This window comes from Aythya fuligula, chromosome 2 (genome assembly GCF_009819795.1).
Source record: "Aythya fuligula isolate bAytFul2 chromosome 2, bAytFul2.pri, whole genome shotgun sequence".
NCBI classification, from domain to species: Eukaryota; Metazoa; Chordata; class Aves; order Anseriformes; family Anatidae; genus Aythya; species Aythya fuligula.
In genome coordinates this window covers 23,799,896-23,826,593 of record NC_045560.1, presented here as the reverse complement: position 1 = coordinate 23,826,593, position 26,698 = coordinate 23,799,896, and the positions used below count along the sequence as shown (strand labels likewise).

Here is a 26,698-nt window from a genome sequence, read left to right as displayed (position 1 = left end):
ACTGCAATTTCTACCGCCCTGTGCTCAACCTTTACATCTCCTTCAAGCTGATACACCCAAAAGACAAAGTCCCCATCCCTAACAGCCTAATACCTGTATGAGCAAATTGAGCCAAACACAGATAAAAAGCAGTTTTGAAATCAGAAACCACATGCTCACTTACAGATGAGGCCTCTGTGCATCTAGCTTGAGTGCTGATGCAGCAGTGGAACAAAAATGTGACAAATAAAAAAAAGCACATGCTGCTTCTAAGGTGTGTTACCTGCCTGCTCCATAGATAGAAGGGATAAGTAACATTACATAGCTGCTGAACCACACGTGCCAACTCAGCTCCTGTGAAATAAAACACGGGAAAATCTGCCCCAAGAGATTTGTCTTCAATGAACGCAGGCTAGCTTTTTAGGAATTTTAATCCCCAAAATGGGGCACTCCCATGTTTTGGCAGAAGTGTTCTCCACATCACAGCATTTCTGCCGACACCCAGCCAGCCTCTAGGTTCATACCAGCTCTCAGAAGACACGAGGACTGTCTGAACATGACAGCACAGGAGGAAAAAAAAACAACAACCGAGAAGCAGAAAATACCAAATCATTTTTCCACCCCCTCAAGTAAGGTGTAGCACTGGCAACAACTGCTTTATGCTGTCCATATTCATGCACAAAGCAAATCTTACCAGTCTAGGGGAGAATTAACTCAATGCAGAAGACATTTGACCTGGGTTAGCAAGCTGCACTGGACAAGCAATGGCTGAGCGAGCAGCAGAACTGACACAGGGGGAAAGAGGCGGTGCTGGCTGGAAGGGGACAGTGAGGACTGGGCTCTTTTCCACGGCACACTGTTACCTTGGCTCTGCGCTGGGGCTGAACCAGATCCTGGCCCCCAGCCTGCATCCTGGCCACATGCTGAGAAAAAGAATCTTCTAGAGTAAAGGAAATCACTCTCTTCCTCTAAGGAAAAATGGAATTCAGGAACTTTTTAGGACTAGCCTACAATAAAAATAAAAAGGAAATAATAAGTAACAGTCAAGCTTTCAGAGATATTTTTTTTAAGCAGCAGGACTATAAAGTTAGTGAGTCAAAAATACAGTATACATCATGTGTTTTACACCCGTTAAGGTATCTGTAACAGTCTGACAAGTCTGGTGGTCAGTGCCAAAACAGGTGAAGTCTTTCATAGTCTAACAGTTATTGTTTTCCACAAAAATAATTGAAATAAAGTGCATCTGTATGAGAATGTTTTATTAAAAATACATATCTTCTGTTTCACATAAAAAGAACCCACACTGTAATTAAACACAACTTAAGAAGTTGGAAAGGAATTATTGGAAAAAAAAAAAAATACAGGTTCCCATAATCTCACAGCACCCACCCTTTGCCTGCATGAGCTACAAATTAAAATCTTTCTGTTCAAGACCCACAGTGTCTGCCTTGCACCCAGCAGAGTGCCCAGGCAGGAGTAGCTGGGCAGAAGCAGGGGTGCTGCTCCACAGCAGCTGCTCCCTGGCATGGATACACGCAGGACATGTGTGGTTTTCTCCCCAGGTCCGGGGCCTGTTGCCACAGGTTGGCCACCCCTTCTGTAAACAATGAGAAATTCAGCACAGCACTTCCAGGTAATTCCACTTTGGGTCCAGAGGCAACTCACAGTAAGTAACAGCACTGTTGAAAGCTGTGCTTTTCTGATACAACACGGAGCCACAGTCTTTCTGATGACGATTACCTTAACTACAGCACACACGGGAATCCGCCAGCTTTCGGATCCCCGCTTTTCATAGCTCAGGTCCATCTCAGACTTTTGAAAAGACACAATTTTCAAAGCAACAAGTTATCGGCATAGGCAGCAGCAACTACTAATTGAAAGTTTAAAGCATAAAAATCAAAGTGGGAATGCAAAAGAGTTGTGATACACATCTGCTATTTAAATCATACAGAACAAAACCCTGGCTGCAGTTACTCTCCGAAGAAAGCACCAGTTTGCCAGGCTGCCTTTCTTGCCCTGGAGATACTGAAAATTCGGATCCTTTTAAAGTCACTGAAAGACATATTCACCACCCCTCCCAAATGGTCAAAATGAGTCGTAAATTCAGGCTCTAAAAGTGTACCAGACACTGACTACAAACGAATGTTTGCTAGCCAACTCATAAATAAGCAAGGCACAAAGAAGGCAAGACACTGGGGGGTGGGGAAGCAAGGCAACGTGAAGTCACAAACCAGCGGTCCTTGTGCTTTGACCTTACAAAGCATCTACTGGCACAGGCAGCTGAAGCAGCAACAGTATCTGTGGTTGGACAGACAGTAACAGTAAAGCAAAGTTCAATTCTGAAGAAAAAAAGTGGATACAAGTCATGATCTGATTAAAAAAGATCCTTCTCATCTAACATCACACCTTGAAAATTTAAGGTTTAAATTCATGCAACTTCAGAGGCATGTCTTCTTTGTCACCCATTCCTTTATCTTTAGGCATCGATGCCCTAGTAGCAATTTCATCAAGCACTCCACGTCCCCTCCTGGAAGGGCTTGTCACTCTACTGACCGTGCTGGGAACTTGGAACAGAGATCAGCTTGCTTACTTAGTCCACTCGAGCTTGAGGCCTGCCAGCTAGGATAAAGTGTTTGTTAACGTAGTGTTTGTTATTGCACACATTGTAACAGGGCAACATCTGCCCAGTAGAGCATTTGCTCATTTCTAATGCAAAATGAAATGAACTGATTATCAAGACCTTGGACGAGTTTGCAGAACTGGAATTAAAGGACTCTTAATTTGCTTTCAGCAAAACTGTTCTGGGATTAATGAAATACAAATATTCACTCAGCTCCAGAACGGCACCAATTAAAATAACTTTCTGTACTGGAATGACATCTTGAATCCAAAATCTCAGTCTGCCAAAATCTGAGCAAATTAAGCATTTGCCTTAATTATAATAGCATTCAATTCACTATCATCAAATACCCAAGCAATTTTAAAGCCCATAGTGAAAAGCTTTGACCCCTAGGACTGACCTGCTCTGCATGAGGAGAGAAAAATGATTTAGACATCCCAGGCTGGGAATCTATAACCCTTCCTCATACTTACAGAGCTGCAAGGTGAAAGTTTTAATCAGTAATTAAATAAACTATAGCATGAAAGTCTAGCAACTGCAGACTATAAAACTTCTGTAAACATCAATGGTGAAAAATATGCAAGGTCATTGTTATTTCTATATACATTAAAAAAAAATAAAGTTAAAAATCTCTCCACAGGGTCATAATCCCCTTTCTAGAGAGACACTGTTTTGGAACACTGTCCACAATCCTTCATAGCCTTTAGAGTTCGTCATGGTTTTCCTAATCCATTCTGTAGTGACTGATATTTCTCTCCAGAACTGAATAATACTTTAGCATTAAAGAATTATTAATTCTAAGCTTGTTTGACTTGCAAATCCATTGTTCAGATCTGAAGGATAGCCTTCAAATAAAACATTCAATCTCTTCAACAGACTTTTTTAAAAAAATACAAGTGGTCTTTGTTTTAATGTCAAAATAGATCCAGTGAATTCACTAACTTATTAAAAAAAAGACTAAAAAAGAAAATTCACAAAACCGTTTCTAGCCTCCAGTGATTCATAAAATGTTATTACAGTACAGAAGAACATTATTAGCTAAATCGCTTATTTCTTCCAAGAGCTACTTTGAAAATAAAAGGTATTTTGACACTAATTCTACTGCGGAGGCTCACAAGCACTTGCCTTTTTGTATGCACATTAGAAAACAAAAAGCAGTGCTATAGAACTGAATTAGGCTGCCAAATTCACTTGTGAGGCTTCACATCTTAAAATACACGTGTCCAGATGAAAACTCACTAACCTATTTCTTAATCACCTTTGTTCCCCCTAAATGACAATACACTTTTGACTATACTAGGTTATTTTTTGATCTGTAACAATAAGCTCAGTGAAACCCCTACCACCAGTTTCACCCTCTGCATTTGGATAACACATGGCTGCATGGTTCCACCTATGCAGCTCTTCTAACGGGGGTCAAACTCTAAAAGTTGTTCATCAAAGAGGTACAAGCCTGCTTTGATCTCAAGAAACGGAAGGCTGAACAAATATGCAAGACAACTTGCATGAACGGATACCACTGTTAGTGTACTGTGCCAGCATTAGCAGCAATTTTGTCTGTAGTGAGCTCAGAGGAAAAAGCAAACAAAATAAATCCAAAACCAAACTGCAAACGTTGTTCAGGAAGGAACCCATGAGAACAGCAGACTTGCTGAACTCAGGTCTCCACTGCTCTGCACCTCAGGGTGCAGAGCAATGATTACGCTCAGTACAAGGCAGTAGAGAACCAAGCCTGCAATTTTCACGGTTCAAGTGAGCACAAGAGCTCGACTTCCAGGACTTCATCTCTTTAGGATGTATGTGTCACAACAGGAATGTCGATTTCTATGGCAGAGAGGCGAGAGCGTGCAGAGTAGGGCTGAGAGGCGTAGCTGTGCATGCTGGGGGCATGCAAATAGAGGGGCTGCCAGAAAGGAGACGGTAGGCTCTTACACGCACAATACCACAGAAATAACAAAACGGAAGTGAAAAACAGGCCGCCGGCGCTGGCAATGGCAATAAATACAGAGATGTCAAAGCTAAAGACAGGCTCGTATTTTCTGTTCAGATAATTGTTATAAAAAATGACCCAGACTGACGGAGTGAGACAAATTGCACATGCGAGCAGGAACAAGAGGCCGGCCACGAGATGGCAGCCTGCGCTGTTTACGAGGCATTTTGCCAGCTTGACATTTGGCACACTCGACACAAAGGCTGTGTTACACATGCCAATCAAGCAGAGAAACAGAGCTGAGACAGCAGTAAACATACTGAGCGGGAGGGCAAACTGAAGAACGCGCAAATCCAGCTGATCGACGGCCGTGTACCACTGCGGGTCATATATCACGCAGTCTCTGCTCCCATCAATGCGAGCGCACTTAATCCAGAGTCCGGTGTAAACGGTGACGTTCCTCTCGTTCTTGTTGAAGGTGTACAGTCTCATTTGCCTCCAGTTTGGAAGCAGAACCGCCGCCAGGAGTCCGGCCACCGAGGCTGTTCCGCTGAGGAAAGCCAGCACTGTTGCTGCATGAACATCCCGGCAGCCCATGTCTGCCCGCTGACGCTTCCTGCAATTAAAAAGGAGAATTCAATTAAAATAAATCAGCAGGTGCAATTCTATGGAGAAAGGAGTGATTACTGTTCACTTGACTTGTGCCAGCTAAATCAACTTGCGTCACTGCATGGGCTTTTACAGAGCTCACTGGGAGAAGCTCAGCCACTGAGTTTGCATGATTTAAGTTCACCTCTCCCTTTCTTTAGCCTAGATGTGACATCGGAGTGTGTGTGTTCAGCTCTGCCACGCTGCCATGGCAGTAAAAGGGAATTGTTTAAAACAGCATTGTTAGAGAGATTGGACAGGAATGCATTCGTGGGCAGTAATACACAGTTCAGATGGGCCAAATTCAGAGCTGCAAACCTGTGGAGAAGGCACTGTTGAATAATTTACTGATTTTTTTTTTTTTTAATCCAAGCAATTAACACCTCTTCCTCACTACTTCTGCTTTTCAAAAATCGGATGTCCAAGCACATAATTCCAGAAAGCTGATGGCTTTTCAGCTTTCACATTTTCCTCTTCAGAGGAAGTCTTGAAGAGTACTGCTTCCTTTTCAATACAAACGCTCTCTTTGTACCTAGCACAGCCCCTGGTCTGACCACGAGGGAAAACCTGCAGAGATTATGCGAAACAGTTCCAGTAACAGGTCTTAAAAAAAAAAAAATCCAAAAAATACTTAAGTAATCCCATCCCTGGATACCTGAGATATTTTATGAAGGCCTAATACATAATAGATGCTGGGCACCTACTCCAGAGTGTACTTGAAGTAAGACATTAAAAATTATAGAACTTAAAAAATCAAATGATTCTTTATGCTGCCCACTGAGAGTCGTTAGGTCATGAACTCCTACTGAAATTTCTTCTGAATCATTACACAGCATTGTGCTTATTTGTCTCAAATCATAAAACAGTTCTTTAGGTACCAGAAGTTCTACCTAATGCACATACAAATAAATATCTGAATCTTAGAAAGGTTAAAGTTGTGATTGCAACCAAAGAGGAAATTGGATCTGATCCCCTCTACTTTTGTGTACCTGGAAACATTGAGTGCCCAGGGACCTTATCAGATAAGGTATTTCCCTGTACACTTGCAGCAGACTACCAGCATTGTCAAGCTATACAGCTAGCCAGCATTTCATTGCTTTATAGAACAATAAATGTCAATTTGTTTCACAAGAAAGCATTAGGCATTTATTTACTTTTTATCCTATCTAACCCTGAAGAATTTCATATAATGGCTGCAATGGTATCTTGGTAACATTTAACTGTTGATCATACTCTTTTGAAAAAGCACTGCTGAAAGAAAATAATGACAACCACATTTATGCTAAAAAAGCACCTAATTCATCAAAAAGATGCCATTATATGTTTGCTAAGCACAACTAAGCCTGGACAAACTACTGCTCTCATTGCCATAACCTTTCCAGATAGCAGGTCATTAATAGAACATCCCTGGGTAGGGGGACCCACGATTTATTTCTATCATAACTGATTGAAGCTTAACCTCATCATGGACAGAGCAACCACCTTACCAAAAATATGGAACTGTAAGAAGTGAGCCTGGGGGTACAACCTAGTACAGCACCTAATTTTGATCTTTGTGGGCTTGCCACTTCTGCTCTTCCATAAAGAGTTTGCCTTTACCTGGATAAAACTTCCACACAGGCAGCGCATGCTCTGGGATGGAGCCCTACCAAAAGCGGCTGGAATAAGCATAAAACAGAAAATGTTCAGAAACCCGCTGTTTCTGCAATTCATTTGCAATAGTAGATGATGAAAATCTGGGCAGGATTAATTCAGGGTGGGCAGGACAGAACCAGCGTACTCACCCGTGATGTGTTCAAGAGAAACCTTAGCAACTTTTAGAAGTAGGAAAAGTGGTGTTGCTGGATCTAGGAAACAAAACAAGGAGAGAGTCAATGGCACAGTTATTTCATGCACTACCAGCATTTGCTTACATTGCAATTGAGAGACATTGAACTTCAGGTACGCTTGCATTAGGCCAACTCCATCACCTTCCTAGAATTTACTCTTTTGTTATTAAAAAAAAAAAAAAAAAGCCAAGCTACTTTTTGTTCCTCCCTGATGACTTTTCCCCAAAGAATGTTCCTTCTGTCTACCTATCTCAGTCATTATGCAACAGATAAAAAGAGTAGAAGAAAACTACCTTTCCATGGATATTCTAGGATATTCAGAGATATTCACATCCTGAATTTTACACTTCTAGAAAAAAAAAAAAAGGAAAAAAAAATCCATGTATAGTAATACAAAATTATTATATCAGATGTTAGGTTCCAGGCTCTGCTTTCACAGCAGTGAGGAAGAAGCTGAATGACTTTTCACGTCGGAGAACAAAACAGACGCTGAATTGTTTATATCCTTGTGGTTCTCTATTCCTTCCTGGCTTCTACACAAAGGTTTGAAGGAAAAGGGAGAAAGGCAGGAAGTACTGGTGACGGTTTTTCAGTGGCTGGCCACTACTTCCAGAGGAGGAAAAAGGATTGTCTTGTGGATTATCTTTACACCTACATCTGGGAACCACACCACAGTGCCCCAAGACCAGCTCTGCAGGTCCTAATAGGAGGATCACTCCTACACCAGACAGGGTGTCAGACCTATAAGCACTTCTTTATGCAACTTCAAGAGCTACAGCCTAAACGTCAGCTTGCCGTACCACCACGCTCGAAGACTTAGTTTATTTTAAATCTCCGATATCAAAACTTGAAATGTAACATTCATATACACAGTGTCCTAGGCTGCAGCATAAAAGAAACTCTTCTGTCAAACCAGCTGGGCATGAGAGGCTTTACTGCCTTTATTCACACAAACCCACACTTTTCACTAAACGAGAAAGTGAACTTTTGAGCCCAGAGTCCTGCAATATGAATGCGAGACATTAACGTGAAGGCACAACCAGCTCAAGCACCCCACTGGATTTCCACTGCCAGGTTAAAGAGCCAGGGCTGCTGTGACTGAATGCTGCCATTCGGCAGTCACCTACCTACACAGGGCAGCAGAGGTCAGTGTCACCACGCTCACTTCCACTGGAACAGAAGCAGCAGCTCTTTTTTTTTTTTTTTGAGTCCTGAACTAAAAAAAAAAAAAAAAATAAAAACATCAAGTTTTCTGTGCATTTAGCAGCAACCTAAACTAAAAAAAAAATGTACAGATCTCCTTCTGGAGGTTCACACCCCTAAAAATATCAGCCAGTGCTCACTAACAACCATAATTAAGTAGAAAATTAGTACTGGCGAACATACGTGTCAGAAGTGCACTGTGCCCAGCCCAGGAGTCCCCTCCCATTAACTGATGAAAACCTGAGGTCACCAGCTGTTGTAACACACATACAGGGAGCAGGTACGGAATATTCTGCAACACCCAGTGCAGGAAGGCCTCCATTTCTGTGGATGTGGAGTTCAGTTTTTATTCTGCCATGGTTTAGGCCACCTGATTTTTTTCTTTATCGCTGGCAGCATGGAACAACTAGGAACCTCAGTCTTACCTTTGAGTCCAGACTGAAGCTCCTTACACACAAAGCACCTTACAGCTGTAATACTCGAGGTTCTGGTATCTGACCCAGAAAAGCAACCAGTCCTAATACCACTTCAGGAATACATTTTCCCACAGCGTTACATTTTACCTCAGCCTAAAGACCCATGTTGCTGAAACAAGAGCTGCGGGCTGGAACTGGTCAAAACCTGGCAAATTAATTCACTACCCATGAGCTAATGAAATGAAACAAAAGGACGAAAGAGAAAAATAGGAAAGTTACATGGATTGATACATCCTGCGCTGAGTAAAGCAGGATGGAAGCAGTAAAGTGAGTCACAGAACCATTAGGGTTGGAAAAGCCCTCCCAGATCATCAGGTCCAACCATCCCCTACCACCACTGTCACCACTGAACCCCGTCCCTGAGCACCACGTCCAACCTCTCCTTGAACACCCCCAGGGACGGTGACTCCACCACCTCCCCGGGCGACCCGTCCCAGTGCCTGACCGCTCTCTCTGAGCAGAAATGTCTCCTCATTTCCCACCTGAACCTCCCCGGCTCAACTCGACACCCGCTCCCGCACACGGGGCTCCAACACCGCCGCCGCCGCCATCATCACCGCCACCGCCGCTCCCTTCCCCTCCGCCCATCGGGAGGCGGCGCCCCGCGGCATTGTGGGATTGTAGTCCAGCGCCGCCGCGCTGCCGGCCCCCGCCGCCCCGCGCGGACTACAACTCCCAGCGCCCCCCGCGCCGCCCCCTCGCCTCGCCTCAGGCCCCGCCGCTGTCCCCAGTTCAGGGGAAGGCTGTAAATAATCCTAAAACGGAGAAATAATCTTAAACCTATACTAATGATAAAACAAATGGGTTATGCGTAACGATAGCTTTCTTCCCAGTGACTGCTTTTAAAAAAAACGTACAGAGACAGGGTTTGATTAGTAGGCATACACTGAGGGATCAAGTAGGGAACCCTTCGACTGCCTTAATTTGCTTTGCAATCAGAATAGCTTTGAAGAGGAAAACACCCTTTTCAACACCCGACTTCCGATTTTTTTTTTTTTTTTTAATGTGAAATGTAAACATGCTGTTTGTAACACAAAAACTGGAACATCAACTATTCCCCAAAACGTACAGCTGTGTTGAAAAGCTGTCATGTGCATCCTCAGAGCTGAGCATCCATCCACATCTCCACAGAAGGCACAACTGCCAAAGTAGGTTTGGAAATTAGGAATCAGGATTTACACAGTCAAGAGGATTACAGTAGGCACTAGCATGTGTGCAGAAAAAAAAAAAACACAAACACATACCCAGACACAAGCCTTGCTTTGTCATGCTCCTACAAGTCACTTCCTTACAAACATTTATTTGTGTTTTCCTTTAGAACTTTACAAATAACAAAACCCCACCATCTGATACCCATCCAAGCAGCAGAACTCATTCACCTGTGAAGCACTGGACCCTGCAAAATTTCTCCAGCAGTACGTCATCTCCTGGGTACTTCTGACATTCACAGCAAAAGACACAAGTGCTTCAAGTCGCTCCTTCACTATCTCTGACAGCTCTAAGTTCTTCTTTCCATCTCATTTGACAAACAATATTTCAGGGTTCATCAGCTGTTAAGCAATGCTTTGAGATGCACATACGTTGTTCTCTACTTCGCTGAGTCAGTAGCCAACACAACTCTGAAAAACTGTTCTTTTCCTGCATTCCGCTTTACCCAAGCGCCACGAGGAATTAAGGTAACGGAGGAGAACAGAGAAGTGGGCAGTGATGGTAGAAGGAACAAAATAAAAATGTCTGCATAGCAATGGGCTCATGTGCATACAAAAATATATTAAAATGCGTTGGGTCTAGCCAGGAATGCTAGCCTCTGTGCTTTTGTTCTCCTGAAGTCTGTAAAAGCAATAGTTTCTTTTTCCGATATTCTGCGTTCTCCTGCTCTGTTTCCTCATCTAGTGATTTTCTTACACATGCTTTTAGTTCGTCGATTCCTTCTCCAGTATACGTAGATATAGGGATTATATCTCTGAATTTGAGTGTATTCTCAGGAATCACTTCTTCCTGTAGTAAGTGTAAGGAGTCTGAAACACCATATTGAAAGAGTCAGTAAAACACATACAGCACATCACTGCAAAGCCCATAAAAGCCCACTTAAGCCCATTTAATTTAGAAAACAAACTTTCATCAATTACAATAGAAAAGCATAACTAGAATTATTACAGAAGTATTGGTTCTTAACTCATCTTTAAAGAATAGCTGAAGTCTTAGAAGATACGCACTAACTTAGCACTTGTATCCTACCATGCTTAAGCTCTCACAAGCTGAGTCTGTCCTTACTTTAAGATGAGTACAAAGAAATTCCACACTGTAGAATATGAAAAATGAATCTTTTTAAGGTTTCCTGGTTCCTGTACACTCCAGGAAATATGAAGAAATTCACCCCAATGTAACAGCAAAATTGAAGCAAACCTACATAGGACTGTCCAGCATCTTCATGTGCGTTGGCCAAAGTCTTTAAGCCATAAATCGTATATACACCTTGGAGTCCATAATGGCACTTTCAAAGGATGTTATTGTTATTCAGGATAGCTAAACGGGAAGTTTACCCTCCCATACAATAGATGGGCAAGGTATTCCAGGATTGCTCTGTTATATTAAAATACCTCCCCAACAGTGAGGCCAGAGCACTCAAGATGCACACAAAGAATACATTCAGATTCTAACAACAGCTTGCCAACACAAAGTTACCCAAATTACATCTTTTTAGTGTTTTTGTCAAAGTTAATTGCTGAAATATATTTTACCTTGAGGATTCTGTAGTTGTTTCATTAGCTCATTCAAGTTATCTTTTGCACAAGGCAAATCCATTTTATTAATGGCAAGAAGTGCAGGCTTTGTCAGAAGTTCCTCTTTGTACTGCTCCAGTTCCTTAGAAGATGAGTAAATACACCTTAATAAGTATTTGTAGTTTAAAAAGTGCTTCTTCAATGTTACATCTACTCTCTCATTTGTTTGTCTAAAGAGTCTCTGCGCCTAGAGCTCTGAGATTTATTCAGGAGCTCAAGGTTGATGTATCAAAGCAGTCTGACAGAAGGAAAACAGTTCACATCTACAAAGCATAAGGAAATTCTTTGGAATTCTTTTTAATTCTTAAGCATTTTAGTGGACAACGGTTTATACCAGAAAAAATCACAAGCATCACTCAGCTAAAAATAAACTCAGCAACAAGCTGAACATCAGCAGATTCATCATCTCAAGTTGTAGAGCTACAGAGAAAAGCTGCCAAACTTGAAATTAGGTAAATTGTATTATTTTAATCAGAAGTAAGGATAAGAGATGGTAACACTGAATTCCTGCAAAACTGGGGCCTGTTTCATCTCTATTAGGCTATGTAGCAAGGGCACTGAGGCAGATATTTTAACTGTAACCACGTATAGTTACATTTCCCATTTCTACTTCCTAAAAGGCTACTGAACTAGAAAACTGAAAAAGTTGCATCTTTCCACTGTCACTTCACCATGAGAAATGTTGCACAGATAAATGAAGGAACTGTTATGCTCAAAGTAAAGCAGTTTCATCTGCATGATTAAAACAAAGATTTTATAATTCCAAAGAATGTTAAACTTGTTAATTGGCCCCTGTACTGTAAATCCAGAAAACACATTAAGATTTGGAACTTCTTGATCAAAACTGAACCTCTTTCTTGGCTCAACACACAACTACAACTGACAGACAATTAGGAAGATGAGAAGTTACCTTTGTTAGAAGCAATATGGTTTCAAAGGCTGTTCTGAAACGAGTCTTAGTAGACAGCTGAAACCCAGAAATATCCACCTGAAAAAAAATTACAAAAAAAGAGCTTTTTGTTTTTGAAATTATGCTATATCTTCCATCGACCATTTCACAGGGCAATGCCCACGGACATGTCCTCATTCCTGGCTAAATAGCAGGGGGCAACTATATACCAGAGTACCAAAGGAAAACCATAGACACTGAAATCCCAGAGTGCTTGGTTCTGACCGGGTGCTTCTCAAAGCTCTGACTTTCAAACCTCTTTTTAAGGAGATCTTGGGAGGGAAGGGACTAAAAAAGAGTTACCCACCAACATTAATTATGCTTGGAACACTTCCCTGCTCTAAATTAATTGGCAACTTTTAGTCATAAATTCTGTTTAAGGATTTATCATCAGACATTTGTCTCAACTTTCCATTCTAAAAACAGTATTGCAGCTATATTTATTAAAAACCACGCAAATCACAAACAATTTCCTAAATTCCAACTATACTGCAATTAAGATGCATTTACTGCACAGCCTTTGATTTCAATGAGCTGTAGATTTTATTCAACTTACTACTAAGAGAAGATGTTTGGTTCTTTCTACATGTTTGAGAAATTTGTGCCCCATTCCTTTGTTTGCATGTGCACCTTCGATCAGTCCAGGGAGATCAGCTACCAGTATCTGGGAAAACAAAAGTTTCAAACAGAAGATTTCCAATAAGCAAAAATAGTAATTTTAAACTATTAACGTCTATTACGATTTTATATAAAGAAAAGAATCCAGACACAGGAATGTGAGGAGAATCTATTTTGAGAGGCCCCTGTTACAACAACTATGTACTCCTTGGAACAGCATGGAGAATCAGTTCTCTGGCAGCATGCATGGGCTGTTCCAATACATTTAGAACAGATTTAAACAAAATGCTGCTATTACAAAGGCAGCGTGCTCCTCATGTTCCCCCATCTATTTATTTGTAGCTGCAGACTCGAAAATAGAGGGTAATAGCTCCTCTGCAAAGATCTTGCAAAGTTTACCTATTACTTGAGACCAAAAAGACTCTAGAATGTGGGAAAATCAGGCTATCAAGTTTGTATAGCATTCAAACTGTCAGTGGAAAAGAAAATGAAGTTTGTTCCTTGTGGCTACAGAGAATCATTATTCCAAATGCAATCCCACTAAACATTGCCCCTATAGACATGAGAAGCTCCAACAATTTCTCTTCTGCTCTTCAGCTGCAATGACATTTTGATTAGCCTACCAGCTGCCAACCAGAGCCCAGCTAGAGCTGCCAAACTGGACAGGGATCCCGTCACTTTCTCTGCTGGTTGGAAAGAGTACGTGCAGTTGTAAAGAAGAGAGAAGAAAGACTGAAAAAGAGGATAATACTAAAAAATCCCACATCTACTCAGTAACTCACAGAAAGCTAAAACAGAGCAAAGCAACAGGCAAAAGCAGGGGCTTCAAATCTCTGATACTCATTTAGACAACAACTGGATTCAATTAAGCAGGGCCCAAAGCCAGCAAGCCAGCATGCTAAGACTTCCAGCATGCAACATACTGTTGAAGGGGGCTTTCTGCTATGAGTGAGTTTCATTCCCCCTTCTCTGTCACGTTTTAACCATTTTCCTAAATATTTCAGTCCTTGCTTCAGAATTTTGATCTACAGGGACATGAGAGAGAGCTGGGTGAACTGCAGACTCGGGAGAGAGTAACTACAGAGCTGGAACAGAAAGATCTGCTTTCTGATGTGATGCATTCTGGTGCTGTACTGGCATCACCACTCTTTTCCTGACTTGTCTTTCAAAGAATATTTTTATAGAGCTCAAAGAACTTCAGATTCTCTCAAACAGCATTTGGTTCAGATATTCTGGTAAAATATGTGAAAGCATCTGCCAACTTCCATGATCTTGTGCTAGGACCTGAACCCCAGCCTCATACTCAGATCCTCCACTTTTGTGTCATTGTATAACAAGGTCTTTTTGCAAGTAAAAAGATAGTGACTCAGATGGCAACACATAACTAGCATTTATTTTCTTCTTTACAATATACTAAAATAACTGCACTGCTATGTATTTCTTGAAAAACTTCAGTGTTCTGCATGGAGAAAAAGAAAGATACAATGAACCACCCTCTTGTGAATGACAGGACAGTCACCTCAATTATTGCTCATACTTGCTCACCTCTTGTTTTCAGCAGTTGCAATACTGAGAGCTGAATTATTTCCTCTTACTCAGCTGCTCACTGTGATCACAATCAGCAGCTCCCTTGATTTTAGGAGAGGGGTATGTTGTCCAGACAGTCCTTATATAGCACCCAGCACTGTTGTGTAAAAACTATGAAATGCAGAATCACCCAAGAAGTACAGGTCATTGAAAATGACATCAAACGGGCTGCAGAAAAGCAAGCCAGGAGTGCAAGCAGTTATCCTCCTGGAATATAACAGCAGGAAGAGCAGGAGTTCCTGACTCTTGGCAGGTAGTTTTGCAGACTAAGAACAATCCTGTTATTTGCAGCACCATTTTTAAAGATAGGTTACCTTTAACTAGCAGCTAAAACGAATATAAAGGAAGTTTCTCTTAGACGTATGCATCTCTACAGCAAACTGTCCAGTTCAAAGGGACAAACACATTTCTGAGAAAGCTATACTTTGTATATTCAACAGACTGATACGTTTGTCTTAACTTGTACAGATCACCTGAAATCCTGCATATTTTTAAGAGCCTGGCAAGTTAAACTTACTTCCTTTAACACACAATTTTGTTAAAGGGTGATAAATAAAGGTTTTGACTATCAGCTACTGAATCCCCTAAGATTATTCCTTTTGAAAAGGAAAAGTGTTTTCTGTCTTCTCATAACTGAAGGGTATGCTTTCCTGGTTAACTCATGTGAAACCCTTTTATTCATTTGCCTTTTATCTTTGAAGCGGAGAGCCCAGCACTGCCTGTGTCATACACTTAATAACACATCAAAGTTTCAAGCTTGAAGAATCAAAATGTTTGCTTTAGCCTTACATGAACCAGGGGTCCAACTCTGCAGGACAATACTAGTAGGACTCCCATTTAGCTTTTTTTCCCCCCAGGGAATGCTGTATAAAGGATTCCAGGCACCCTAGAATTATTTGACAACATTAACTGAGGAGGCTGGGTGGAACTGGGTTCACAATACACAAGGTGGTTTGTTGCTCCAGAAGACTAGAGCTCCAGCATGCTACAAAAGGAACTAGACCAAGGTACCTCACCCCTCAGGTACTGCGCTATTCTGGCTGTTCAGACAATCACTCTAACTTTATTTTTTTTTCTTTAATTAAAAAAAAATCAGAGCAGCCAAGCCAGAACAGTAAGTTATAGCAACTATATTCCTTTTCATTCGCTACTATGGATCTGTAGCTGCTAGACAAATTTGCCCCTATTTAAAATTCATTCTGAGAATTTATTCCAGAGCTCTCAGTATAGCCAACTTGCACAACATGTGCCTCCTCTAAATACGAATAACAAGTTAGTCTCTGAAACAATTATTTTTAATCAAGATTATAAAGCAGGATTAGAAACAGAAAAGAGATGGGAAAATGAAAAGCCGTTTATTAAAGTGACACAAAATAAGTTCAACTTCACATAAGACAGCAAGACAGCTTTATTACTGTCATATTATATAAGATGTTCTTTTACTACTGGATAAAATAGTGTTTTCTCCACAGATTCCATTAAATTCACGTAATTGTACTATATGTATGCATTATATATACACCCATACAAAAAAAAAAACCACAACACTCAAGTTATGTTTCCATTTCTTTTTGAGATGATGTTAAGCAACATACATAACCATTATATACCACTAAAAACCAACAAGAATGGACTTTCACACCAACCTGTTTATAATCTGCATACATGATCTTTCCTAGTTCAGGCTGTATTGTTGTAACTATGACAAGGGAAGAAAAAGAAGAGGGGGAAGAAAACAAAACAGTTGTTAACATTTTCAAAAAATGTTAATGTTAGAAAATATTTAAATGTTGCAGAATTTTCTCACTTCATATTTACATAAAATAAGTATTCAGTAGCAGAAAAATAATGCAAATGGAATGTTAAGAATTACTGAAAAGTAATAAAGAAAAAATGAGAGAATAAAATTATGCTACTCTATAAACCAAAGGGTTTGCCAAATCTTGATATCGCATGCAGTACTGATCCCCTCATCCCAAAAATGGAGTAGAAGAGACAGAAATTCTTGGACTCAAAAGGATTATCCAGAATATGGAACAGATTCCAAATAAGGAAAGGCAAAGCAAGCTAGGTCTCTTCAACCTGAAGAAAAACATTAAAAGGCTGTACAGAATCAGGAGTGGCAAGACAAGGTCAGTAGGAGTTACCAGTACTTGGGATTCTTGTACTCTTCCAGTATAAACATTAGGGGCCATCACTAGAAAACGTGGCATCAAACTCAAAACACACACACACAAAAAGATGGGGGTGGTCTTCAAAACACCACAGTTAAAGCTAGGGAACCCCTTGCCACAAGATACATGACTACTCAAAACAGTTAGTTATGGGCATGTACTGGGTTGGAGTTAACTTCCCTGTCCCACACAGTGCTGTGCTCTGCACTGGTAGCTAGAGCAGCCCTGCTATCACACCAGTGTTTTATCTATTGCTGAGCAGTGTTGGCACAGCATCAAGACTGTATCCAACCTCCCCTAAACCCAGTAGGCTGCAGGAAGGCAGGAGGTGAGGAGGCAACATCACCAGGGCAGCTAACCTAAACCAACTAAAGGGTTTGTGACAACCATATGGTGTCACATCAGCAATAGAAGCTTGGAAAGATGAAAAAGAAGAGGAGGCTCTCGTTATAAAACCATCTGTCCTCCTGAACAACTGCTACATCTATTGAGGCCCTGCATCCTAAGACATGGCTGAACACTGCTTGCTGATGGGAAGTGAAGAATAATTGTTTCTCTCTTTGTCTCTGCACTGACTTTGCTTTTTTTTTTCCCCTTTCTTTCTCCCCCACCCCCCCTATTTAAATTATCCTTATCTCACCCTGTAAGCCTCCCCCCCATCATATTTTCTCCTTTTCACTCTTCCTTTGAGAAGGGGGAAATGAGAGAATGGTATGGCAAAGAAGATTACTAAACACATAGAAATCGTGGATGGCTCAGGAACTCCCTGAATCTCATATGTAAGCCCACATAAGGGAAATATCCAGTTTTCTACATTCTTGTACTCCTCCCCAGTCATCTACTTTTGGTTCCACTCAGAAGGCTGATGAATGTCTCCTTCAACATTGTGTGGTTATAATTTCTACCTATAATATTTCTATTGTCCTAGGTATCAGAAACCTCAAGATTATTTTAGGACAGGCAGTCTATCCCTATGCTCACTGTCAGAAAAAAAAAAAATAAAGAAAATGCAGGTTCTGTAGTTGTGCTATTTTTAATGGTAGCTACTACAGAGCTTACTCAAGACTGATGTTAAAACAGAAATAATGGAGACAGGCAAAATAATGGAGATCACAAAGACCAGTTCTGTTTTGTTGCATTTTATCACTAGGTGCAGAATTGATGATGATGATGCAAAGACTTGCGTTTTCATCAGTAAATCTGGGACTAAAATTTAGAAGAAAGGGAAGGAGGGCAAACATCCGCAGCCTCCATCTGTGAAACCACTGTAGGTATTTGAAAGCATTATTCTTCTCTCTGGCAGCTTGCTTTGCAAGTTATCTGCTTAATTAAATAATTTTGACTAGCCTCCAAGTTCTCTCAATAAGCTCACGTTGATGGCTATCTGGCTAGTGACCTCGTCATGCACGAAATCCCCAATGGGATTACTGGGCCTTACTGTAGATTTCAACATGTATCTATTAACACATAGCATCTGAAGAGACAGCAGGTAAGGACAACACCTTTTCACAGGTAAAACTCTGGGCAAATAACCTAGGCAAAATACAGGCAGCTGCAGCACAGACCAAATTAGGCTGCTTTTTAATTAAAGAATGCTCAGATGACTAATCCTTATTTACTGAAAGAAAACTAATAAAAACAGCATTTTTAGTGGACAGATTCAAAACCAAAATCTTACTGTTACAAGAACAGGTGGCAGCTACTTCCAAAGCACACAAGATGCCTATACAAAGCGACACAACAGTGCATATTCAGCAGAGTGAGGATACTGCACACCGTGTAGAGTCCCAGAAGAAATAAAACGTGCTGATACTAAAATAAATGCTAAACAGACCCTGTACCAGCAGTTTCAATCACTGTGAGGGTGAACACAGGAAAAAAAAAAGTGAGATTGTAAAAAGAAATGGCAAATTCCCTCTATTTCTTCTGATTAATAATCTGTGTAACATAATTAGTATGCAACAAGGTTATCCCCTATTCTTTATTATAAACCTGTAAATCAAGACAGAGAAAAGAATTCTTGCTCTCATTAAATATTACAGCACTAAAACACAAGCGTGAACTTACACGCATAATTTGCGATCTCAGGTTTGGCATGAGAAATCTTGCTTAGCAGGGATGATTTTCCTGCATTTGGAAACCTAGAAGGAAAGCCAGGATTTATACAGTGAATAAACATATATGTGATTCCTGTATATTTTATTACCAAATATACTGTATTACCTTAGACTCATTGATGTGTATGTGTGTGTGTGCACAGACTCATTTACACACTTGTCTTTTTAAAACAGATAATTACTTTTTTTTTTTTTTAAATTAAATCCAAATTATTTTTATACATTCAACAATGCTTCCAAGGGCTGCAGGCCGGTGAGAGATGTATTTGTGTATGTTTTTAAGGCAACAAACTTGTATGAGCTATCCTCGAATCATGACTCTAGCTCAGAGAAGTGAAGGCTCAGTGGGGTCCTATCAATGTGTACAAATACCTGAACAGGGGATACAAAGAAGACAGGACCAGGCTCTTTTCAGTGATGACCAATGACAGAATGAGAGGCAGTGAGCACAAACTGAAACACAGAAGGTTCTGTCTGAACACCAGGAAGCACTTCTTCACTGTGAGGGTGACCAAGCACTGGTACAGGTTGCCCAGCGAGGCTGTGGGGTCTCCCTCCTTGGGGAACACCAAAAGCCACCTGGATGTGGTCCTGGGAATGGCCTGCTCTAGGTGGCCACGCTTACTTTAAAGATTAATATGAGCTGTAAAAGACTTAATAGCCTTGAACCCTGTCAAACATTAAGCTAATGCTGTAGTCAAGATATACACTATAGTCTTATAGCCATCTGTTCCATACAGGAGACCACACAAGACTCGTGTCCCACTCAAATTTAAGGTTACTCATCATAGCATTTCAATGCAACAGGGATCAAAGACAACTGTCCATGGGCAATTGGTTATTGGTCACAAAGGCATGTGTCACTCAGAATGTATCATACAAAAAAAACCATACACTCTTCACTTGAATACACACGATCATAACCTGTTAACAAGGACAACTAGTAAGAATGTGAGCTAATGAAAAACAAGACTTACATTAAGGAACTTTCTTCAAAAAGAAAGACATAATGAAACTCCTTATTACACTGATATTATAGAGGGTAGTTTTAATGCTCTCTGATGTCAAAAGGTGCCTTAAAGACAACCTGAAGGTTACCGTGGTCATCTCCTCAAGCAAGTGTTTTGTTTCCACTGAGGCACAATATCTTCTTTGAAGTTTAAATTGCAGCCTACACTACCCATCATAACCTGTACCCGAACTTGATAGCCCTTTCTCAAGTCTCCTTTTTTTTTGACCTGAGCTAATAGCAAACCACTTGCATATCTACTGAAGTAAAAATAACAAACTCAAAGAGATCAAAGTACAATCACAAACTATCAGAGGTTGATTGATACTCAAAACAAGAAAATATTCTCCTCAAATTAACTGATGATTCTTTTTATGCTTTTTGAAGGGAAACCATCAGCTAAAGTACAAGCCAAAGTGTAGGACTAAAGAAACACCAGTGTCACAGAAGTCTTTTCATGTTTCAGAGTGTGAGAAGTAAAACAAATAAAAAAAAATAAATCTGTATCATGTACTCACTGAAGACCACTGGAAAAATTATCTAACTATAGGTAAATTCTGTTATTAACACAGCTATAAGTTTTTTATAGCAAGCAAGAAAAGAAAAATCAAGTTTCCATTCTATAAGGATATATATCAATTAAGATTATTTCGACCTAAAACCACTTTTCTCACTTTACACTTTTTTTTCTTTAACGAATAGGGAACATGGGGGAAGATATTAGCAGAAGGTAGACAGACCAACATTTACACAACTGTTTGTTAAAAGCTTTCTCCAAATAAATATGTTTATCTGTGTTGTTAATAAGCAGAGACAGTTAAAGGCAGGAATGCAAAAGAAATGCAAATCCTATTGCTCTAGCTCCCAAGTTCCTTCCCACATTCCATGGTGTTTATCTGGGAGAGCAGGCTGCATGGCCTTTGAAATTCTCTAAGACTACTACTGAAAGGAGCCACTTGTGCCAGTACCAAAATGTGCAAGGTGCAGTATGGAAGCTGTGCTCGGCTTCATTTTGCACCTCCTACTTACTTTGTAAATAAATTGTAATAATGTCTTGATAATCACGGCAATTGCTAAATTCCTGTATGTTAAACCAATGGCCATGATTCATGAAGCCCTTCACCCACAAAAGCATAATCTACATTTCTAAATTTTAGAAATAATTTTAAATGGCTTTAAGCTCTTATTTTTTACCAACTGGAAGTAATTTAAGTGACAAACTTACAATAACACTCAAACTATCTCTAGAATCTCTTTGAAATCACTTTTCAGATTTAGTAGTCAATTTTCTAAGGTCATTTCTCAAACTACAATACAGAACTGCAGTACTTACCCAACCAAGCCAACATCAGCTATAAGTTTCAAATCAAGATGAAGAATTCGCTTCTGACCTTTGGAAGGCAAGAAGTTTGTGGCCAAAGAGCCTCCAAGACCTCCACGAGCTGCTAGGAATCTCTCTCCTGCTGCATTAACTTCTCCTGAAAATAAAGTCACTATTGAAAACACATAATCCCCTGCAAGAGGTCAGATGTGATCTCCCACTTAAACCCAGTTTGTCTTCAATGAAGAGCAAATTTTCTGTATGCTTTCACAGAGTGCTATTTCAAGAATGTTGTACTGAGAAAGATGAGGTGGTTATTAATAGATACTATTTTTAAAATTGTTTTAGGTAGTCTGAAATACAGATTTAGCAAGAATCTGTATTTTTTAAGCCACATTCAGGCAAGTCAGGAGGACATTTAATTGAGCTTAAGGACACATGACTTATGTAAAAGGTCATTAGTGGTCCCATGGAAGATCACAACGGCTTCCAAAGTGAAAGACTTGTTTCAAGACCAATTTCCTTTCTGCTGCATAGAGCAATACAAACTACCTACTGCTAATTTCTGGCAGGGGTCTTTGCTTGTCCAACAACTTTTGCAGTGCAATGTTTGTTGAGTTCTGTTTGTTCATTAAAAGGAAAACAAAGTATTTTGGGAGGTGTGCAATCTTAAAACATCAGTACATTTAGGAGTCTGATGGATGCTGTCAATAAACATGACAGCACCTATTAGGATATGTTAAAGCAAAGCAAAAGTCCTTACCAATCTGCTTCCCATCGTCATCGAGAATTGAAATCCCTGGTGGCACGTGAACTTCACAGTCTTTCCCTTTTTCACCTTTCAGTGCTCTAACACTGGGAGAAATTAAACCAGGCAGAGTAAGCTAAGCTGGGATTTTGCTCTCCAGGAAAAATGATTATAATAACTTTGACCAAGTATCTTCTGACCTGCTGTTGGCTCCTGTTCCAGCTACAATTCGCTTCTGTGGATACCGGTTCTTAACGCTCTTTAAGGTTGTTCTTTCTTGGGCAACAAAATAGACGTCACCACCTCTCCCTCCTTCCCCACCTAGACGAGGGTAGCCCATGCCACCAGTTCCTCCTCTGACGTAGAGCCGCAAATCGTCAATGAAGGTGCCATACTGAGAGGAAAACACATTTCACATCAGCAATACGCTTTGTTTATCTTTCGTTTTAGGCATGAGGCACAGCGGGGCTGAAACACCTGAGGCAGAACTTTTCACTGAAAGCTTTGGCAATAAAATACAGCACAGAAAACTGCCAGGCAACCCTTCCAGATAGTTTGTAGGAAGGGAAAGGTTTAATATTTCATCCCCGGCAACGATACCGGCTGACGGACGTGGACAGGGCGCGGAGGGCGCCTCACAGGGACGGCGGCCGGGGGCCAAGGGCGGGCAGCCGGTGTCCGTCCGTCCCACCCGTGTCCGTCTGTCCGTCCATCCCACCCCGCTCCCTGCCTAATATCTGCCCGCACTGACCCTCCGCAGCGCCGCCCCGCTGCCCCGCACCATGCTCCGCGCCGGCCGAGCCCCGCACAGGGCGGGCGGCTCAGCGGCTCCGCTTGGCGCAGCTCACCCGGCTGCCGCCCGCCGCCATCAGCGCTAAGGCGGGGCCCGGCCCGGCCCGGCCCGCATGCGCGGCCCTCAGCGCCCTCAAGGCCGGCGGGGAGCCGGAAAACCTGCTGCTGGTTCTGGCTTTTAAAGCCTCCTAATGAGCGCTGCTAACCTGCAAGAAACTCCGAGAAATCAAGATTTGGCTTATCACTGAGATTAGTTTTCAGGAAATACGTTACCGTGGTCATGACTACATGCTTTCATAAGTCTTTTATTTTCAGAGATACGTAGTTTTCAGATTGCATGAGCGTCTTTTCAGTGTGTGTGTGTATATATATATATATATATATATATATTTAAATAAAATTTAATAAATTTTAATAAATTTTCATGAAAAAGTGAATACTCTCATTCCTTCTTACAGCCTTTCCACTAGGCTATACGTTCTCAACTGCAGCCGTAAGCTACCTGAGGGCAGTCAGTACCATTTCCAATAATTTAATACTTAAACTAAGTTCAACACCTTATTTTACCTGTTACACAATAAAAATAACAATAATTTACAAAAGAGTGCTGCATACATGCTAAATAGCCCAACAGAACATTTAATCAAAACTCAGGATGCTCCCCAACAAGGGGGTGTTGTCCAGTGCCATTTTAAGAGCTTGTCTTGGTTGCTTCCTGGCCTAGGGCAAGATTTGGAAAGGATTTACAAAATCTTTGCAAAATAGTAGCTACATCTCTTTATCCTTCTGTGTATTATTGTTTGGACTTTAAGTCTATTCCAGTTTTGCTTTATTTTGTACAAAATAAGAGTTAACTATGTTTAAAAAAGACTGCCTATGTATAGTTCCATATAGTCCTTAGTTAATTGGGGTAGAGGAATCTCCAAATTGCTGAAATTTTAGAAATAAATTAGAAAAAAAGTTTGGTTTTGAATGAAATTAGCAAAGAAAGAATAAAAAATCTGAACTCCTAATCATGTAGTTTTCAGCTGGCCCATACCTCTCTATGACAAAAAAAAAAAAAAAAAAGTTTGTTTTGCAACGGGGTCATTCAGAAAAAAGTGCAGAAGAAGCGTGGTGGATTGGACCTGATGGCTTTTGATGATCTTAGTGAATGAAATGAATAAAACAATACTTGAAATTAATAAAATTTTACAAGATACTATAGTATGAAATGGCTTTTTTTTTGGGGGGGGGGGGGGAGGGGGAGGGATCTTGAAGTATCGTATTCAATGCTTTTTTTATCAGTATTTTTAGAAGGCCTTTGTCACTTTTGTATTTCCTTTCTTTCCACACACGTGTATGGAACAAATAAATCGAAAAGCTTTTTACTTAGTTGATTATTTCTGACCTGCTTTTTCTGCCATTTCCTGTTGTTTTTACTAATCAATTATATATTCCCTTTCAGCTAAAATTAGTCCAAATTTCTACTTAGTGGATGTACTTGCCTCATACTGTAATGGAATTTTAAGAGAAGAAAATTTTTCAGTGATATAAATGCGAAAGTGGGAAAGGATGTGACAGTATCCTACTGAGCTTCAGTTAAATTACGCAAATTCAAAGTATGCCTGTCGTGACCATCAGTTTCCATCAGTCCAAACCATAGTTTCATCACGTGGACAAAAGCAAGGTGGACAGCATGCATGGCAGAACAGAAATTACGCCAGCAGCAACAAATGCAAAACTCCCTGTTATGGTTTTGTGAAGACAACATCTGAAATTCTGAAACAGTTAATACATAAAATCTAGTAGCAAGTTTTTTCAAAAAATAACAAATGTGGGCCTGGCCTCCTACTGGAGGCATTTATTTGAGGGATCCTAGTTGGACGGCTTGTTGGCTTAGACTGCCTCTATAAATTGGTGAGAGAGGCATCTGCAGAGACAAGTCACATCGTAATTGTCTCCTTCTAGATCCCCATCTCTCTGTGTGTTAAATCTTTGAAGTCAGGTGAGCTGAACCTGGGCTGTCATTGCTTATCTTTGAAAAGAAGACAAATGATCTGCCCAACCACAGACCTGTAAGTCTGGTCTCAATCACATGCAAATCTTTAGGGAACTTCAGATTTGCCAGAGAGATTTGCTTTCAGGAAAAAACAAAAACAAAAACAAAAACAAACAAACAAAAACTTCCATAAAGCATTTGATATAGTATCACCTGAGGATGAACAAGTATACAGAGGTTTGGAGAGATATAGTGAAGAGAGATAGCCACAAGTAAGGTGGCTATCTAAGGCTAAAAGGAAAATGTCAGTCTTTAAGGGTTGGTTTTAGGATATTTGTTAGTTTTTCTAGGAGTCCTGATAAGATTAGTAAGAACATACTGTTGAAATCTGGTGATGATATATGCTTAGGAATCATCAAAAGTCCAGAAAATACCTCAGGAGATGTATTTTCGTTTAAAGTAGGGATATATCAGTGTCATTGCTTAAGACTTGGGTGAACTGTCATTTGGAGTATTGTGAAAGTTTCTAATTGCTCTATAGCTGAGCTGAGGTTGAATTGAAGCAGAGAGATTAGGTGGGTCACCAGAGAGACTGAGAGCATTTCATATGAATAGATTTGGCTCAGCCTGTTTACTTCAATAAAACAAAACCAGAGAGGAGGTAGGAGTGCTCTCTATAAATACATCAGGAAAGTAAACATGAAGGATGAAAACCATTTAATTTGCAGGGCAATGTTGATACAAGAACAAACAGATATGAACTATTCATCGATAAATTTAGTCAGGAAATTAGAATAATGTTTCTAGTCATTATGGCAATCAAATTCTGAAACAGCTTTTTCATGGAATTAGTGGGAACAAAAATATACCTGTTTTTGATACGGCACTTGGTAAATCTATGAGGTGGTTGTACAACAGAGCTCTCTGTAGTGTCGGGAAATATGATTCAGGAGGACCTTTCTGTTCCATGTTACCATGCAAAGGCATCGTAAAAAGAGCAGAACATTTTGTCCACATCTAAGGTTCTGAATATGGAAATGAGCTCAGTTTGTAGCTCGCTGACTTAGTAGAGCCCTATATTCAATGTGCTGAGCTTCCCTAACACGCAGCAGGAGATCAAACCCAACAATAGGTTAATCTATAGACAACTCCAGGGATACTAGCAGGGCTCCTAATTAATGTTAATTCAACTGCATGTAATCAATTAACTGCTCAACCTCAGAAAAGAGAAATAAGGAAAAAGTGGTCTCCTATGTGTGTTGTGAATTGAAGGTATTAAATCCGCTGACATTGACTCTAGATTTATTACCACACTGAGCAAACCCATACCAACAAGCTCCTAGCAGCAGGAAGTTAGGTAACATTTCCTTTGAAATGTGCCACTGTGCATTTTCTGGAACCTTTTGTACCACTAAGTACATGAGCACACATACAAGATGCTAGCAATTACTGAAACTATGCTGCAATCATTTAAAAACCTAAAGTTTTAGGATGTTTAGGTGGTTTATTTTCTCAGTACTTCACTTCAAAAAATGTGTTTGTTCACCTGAAGAGACACCCTGTTTTGCCAAGGCAGCGCTGAATCTGTCATCTTTTTCCTTTGATTTGCATTGGCTGTTTAATCACACAGTGGCCGTGCTGTACTTGAACTGAAGTATCAGGGCCATGAGCACTGTCACTCCTGATCAGGGAACATCACTTTGTTATTCCTTTCCTTCAGACACTGCTAATCAGCAATGCGGAGGGTGACTCAATTCTTTATCTTCAGTGAGGCCTGTTTACGTAAGAGCGTGCAGGTGTGTAGTCACAGAGGCTAGCCTTTTAAAACTCTCCAAACTAATATATACACGGTCAATACATATTCTGAGTTCCATGCTAATCAAGGCTTTGTCTTCTGTTCTTTCTGTTCTTGCTGTGTACTTCAAATACTTGTA

The 26,698-nt window shown here is 40.5% G+C and overlaps 2 protein-coding genes across 3 annotated transcripts; both read right to left on the bottom strand.

The window, feature by feature from the left end:
• Nucleotides 1-1,081: 1,081 nt before the first annotated feature.
• CLDN12 (claudin 12) lies at nucleotides 1,082-9,258 on the bottom strand. Its single transcript, XM_032181731.1, has 4 exons — nucleotides 9,168-9,258; nucleotides 8,134-8,222; nucleotides 6,962-7,024; nucleotides 1,082-5,145 (listed from the first exon to the last, which is right to left on the bottom strand). The coding sequence occupies exon 4, from the start codon at nucleotides 5,124-5,126 to the stop codon at nucleotides 4,389-4,391; it is 738 nt and encodes a 245-aa protein (XP_032037622.1). The 5' UTR covers nucleotides 5,127-5,145; nucleotides 6,962-7,024; nucleotides 8,134-8,222; nucleotides 9,168-9,258; the 3' UTR covers nucleotides 1,082-4,388.
• Nucleotides 9,259-9,942: 684 nt separating this feature from the next.
• Nucleotides 9,943-22,848, bottom strand: GTPBP10 (GTP binding protein 10). Of its 2 annotated transcripts, none has more exons than XM_032181728.1 (10): nucleotides 22,743-22,848; nucleotides 22,192-22,385; nucleotides 22,007-22,098; nucleotides 21,256-21,400; nucleotides 18,864-18,937; nucleotides 16,269-16,321; nucleotides 12,974-13,081; nucleotides 12,379-12,456; nucleotides 11,427-11,550; nucleotides 9,943-10,703 (listed from the first exon to the last, which is right to left on the bottom strand). In XM_032181728.1, the coding sequence occupies exons 1-10, from the start codon at nucleotides 22,773-22,775 to the stop codon at nucleotides 10,486-10,488; spliced, it is 1,119 nt and encodes a 372-aa protein (XP_032037619.1). In that variant the 5' UTR covers nucleotides 22,776-22,848; the 3' UTR covers nucleotides 9,943-10,485. The 2 variants fall into 2 exon arrangements, with proteins under 2 accessions (XP_032037619.1, XP_032037620.1); XM_032181729.1 differs by having other exon boundaries at nucleotides 22,773-22,836.
• Nucleotides 22,849-26,698: the final 3,850 nt, after the last annotated feature.

Excerpts from the sequence above, each read along its gene's own strand:
- CLDN12 (XM_032181731.1), bottom strand. The coding sequence starts at position 5,126 with ATGGGCTGCCGGGATGTTCATGCAGCAACAGTGCTGGCTTTCCTCAGC.
- GTPBP10 (XM_032181728.1), bottom strand. The coding sequence starts at position 22,775 with ATGGTGCGGGGCAGCGGGGCGGCGCTGCGGAGG. Across the intron at positions 22,099-22,191 it reads GGAACAGGAGCCAACAGCAG|TGTTAGAGCACTGAAAGGTG; the intron begins GTCAGAAGATAC and ends AATTTCTCCCAG. Across the intron at positions 12,457-12,973 it reads CCAAACATCTTCTCTTAGTA|GTGGATATTTCTGGGTTTCA; the intron begins GTAAGTTGAATA and ends ATTTTTTTTCAG.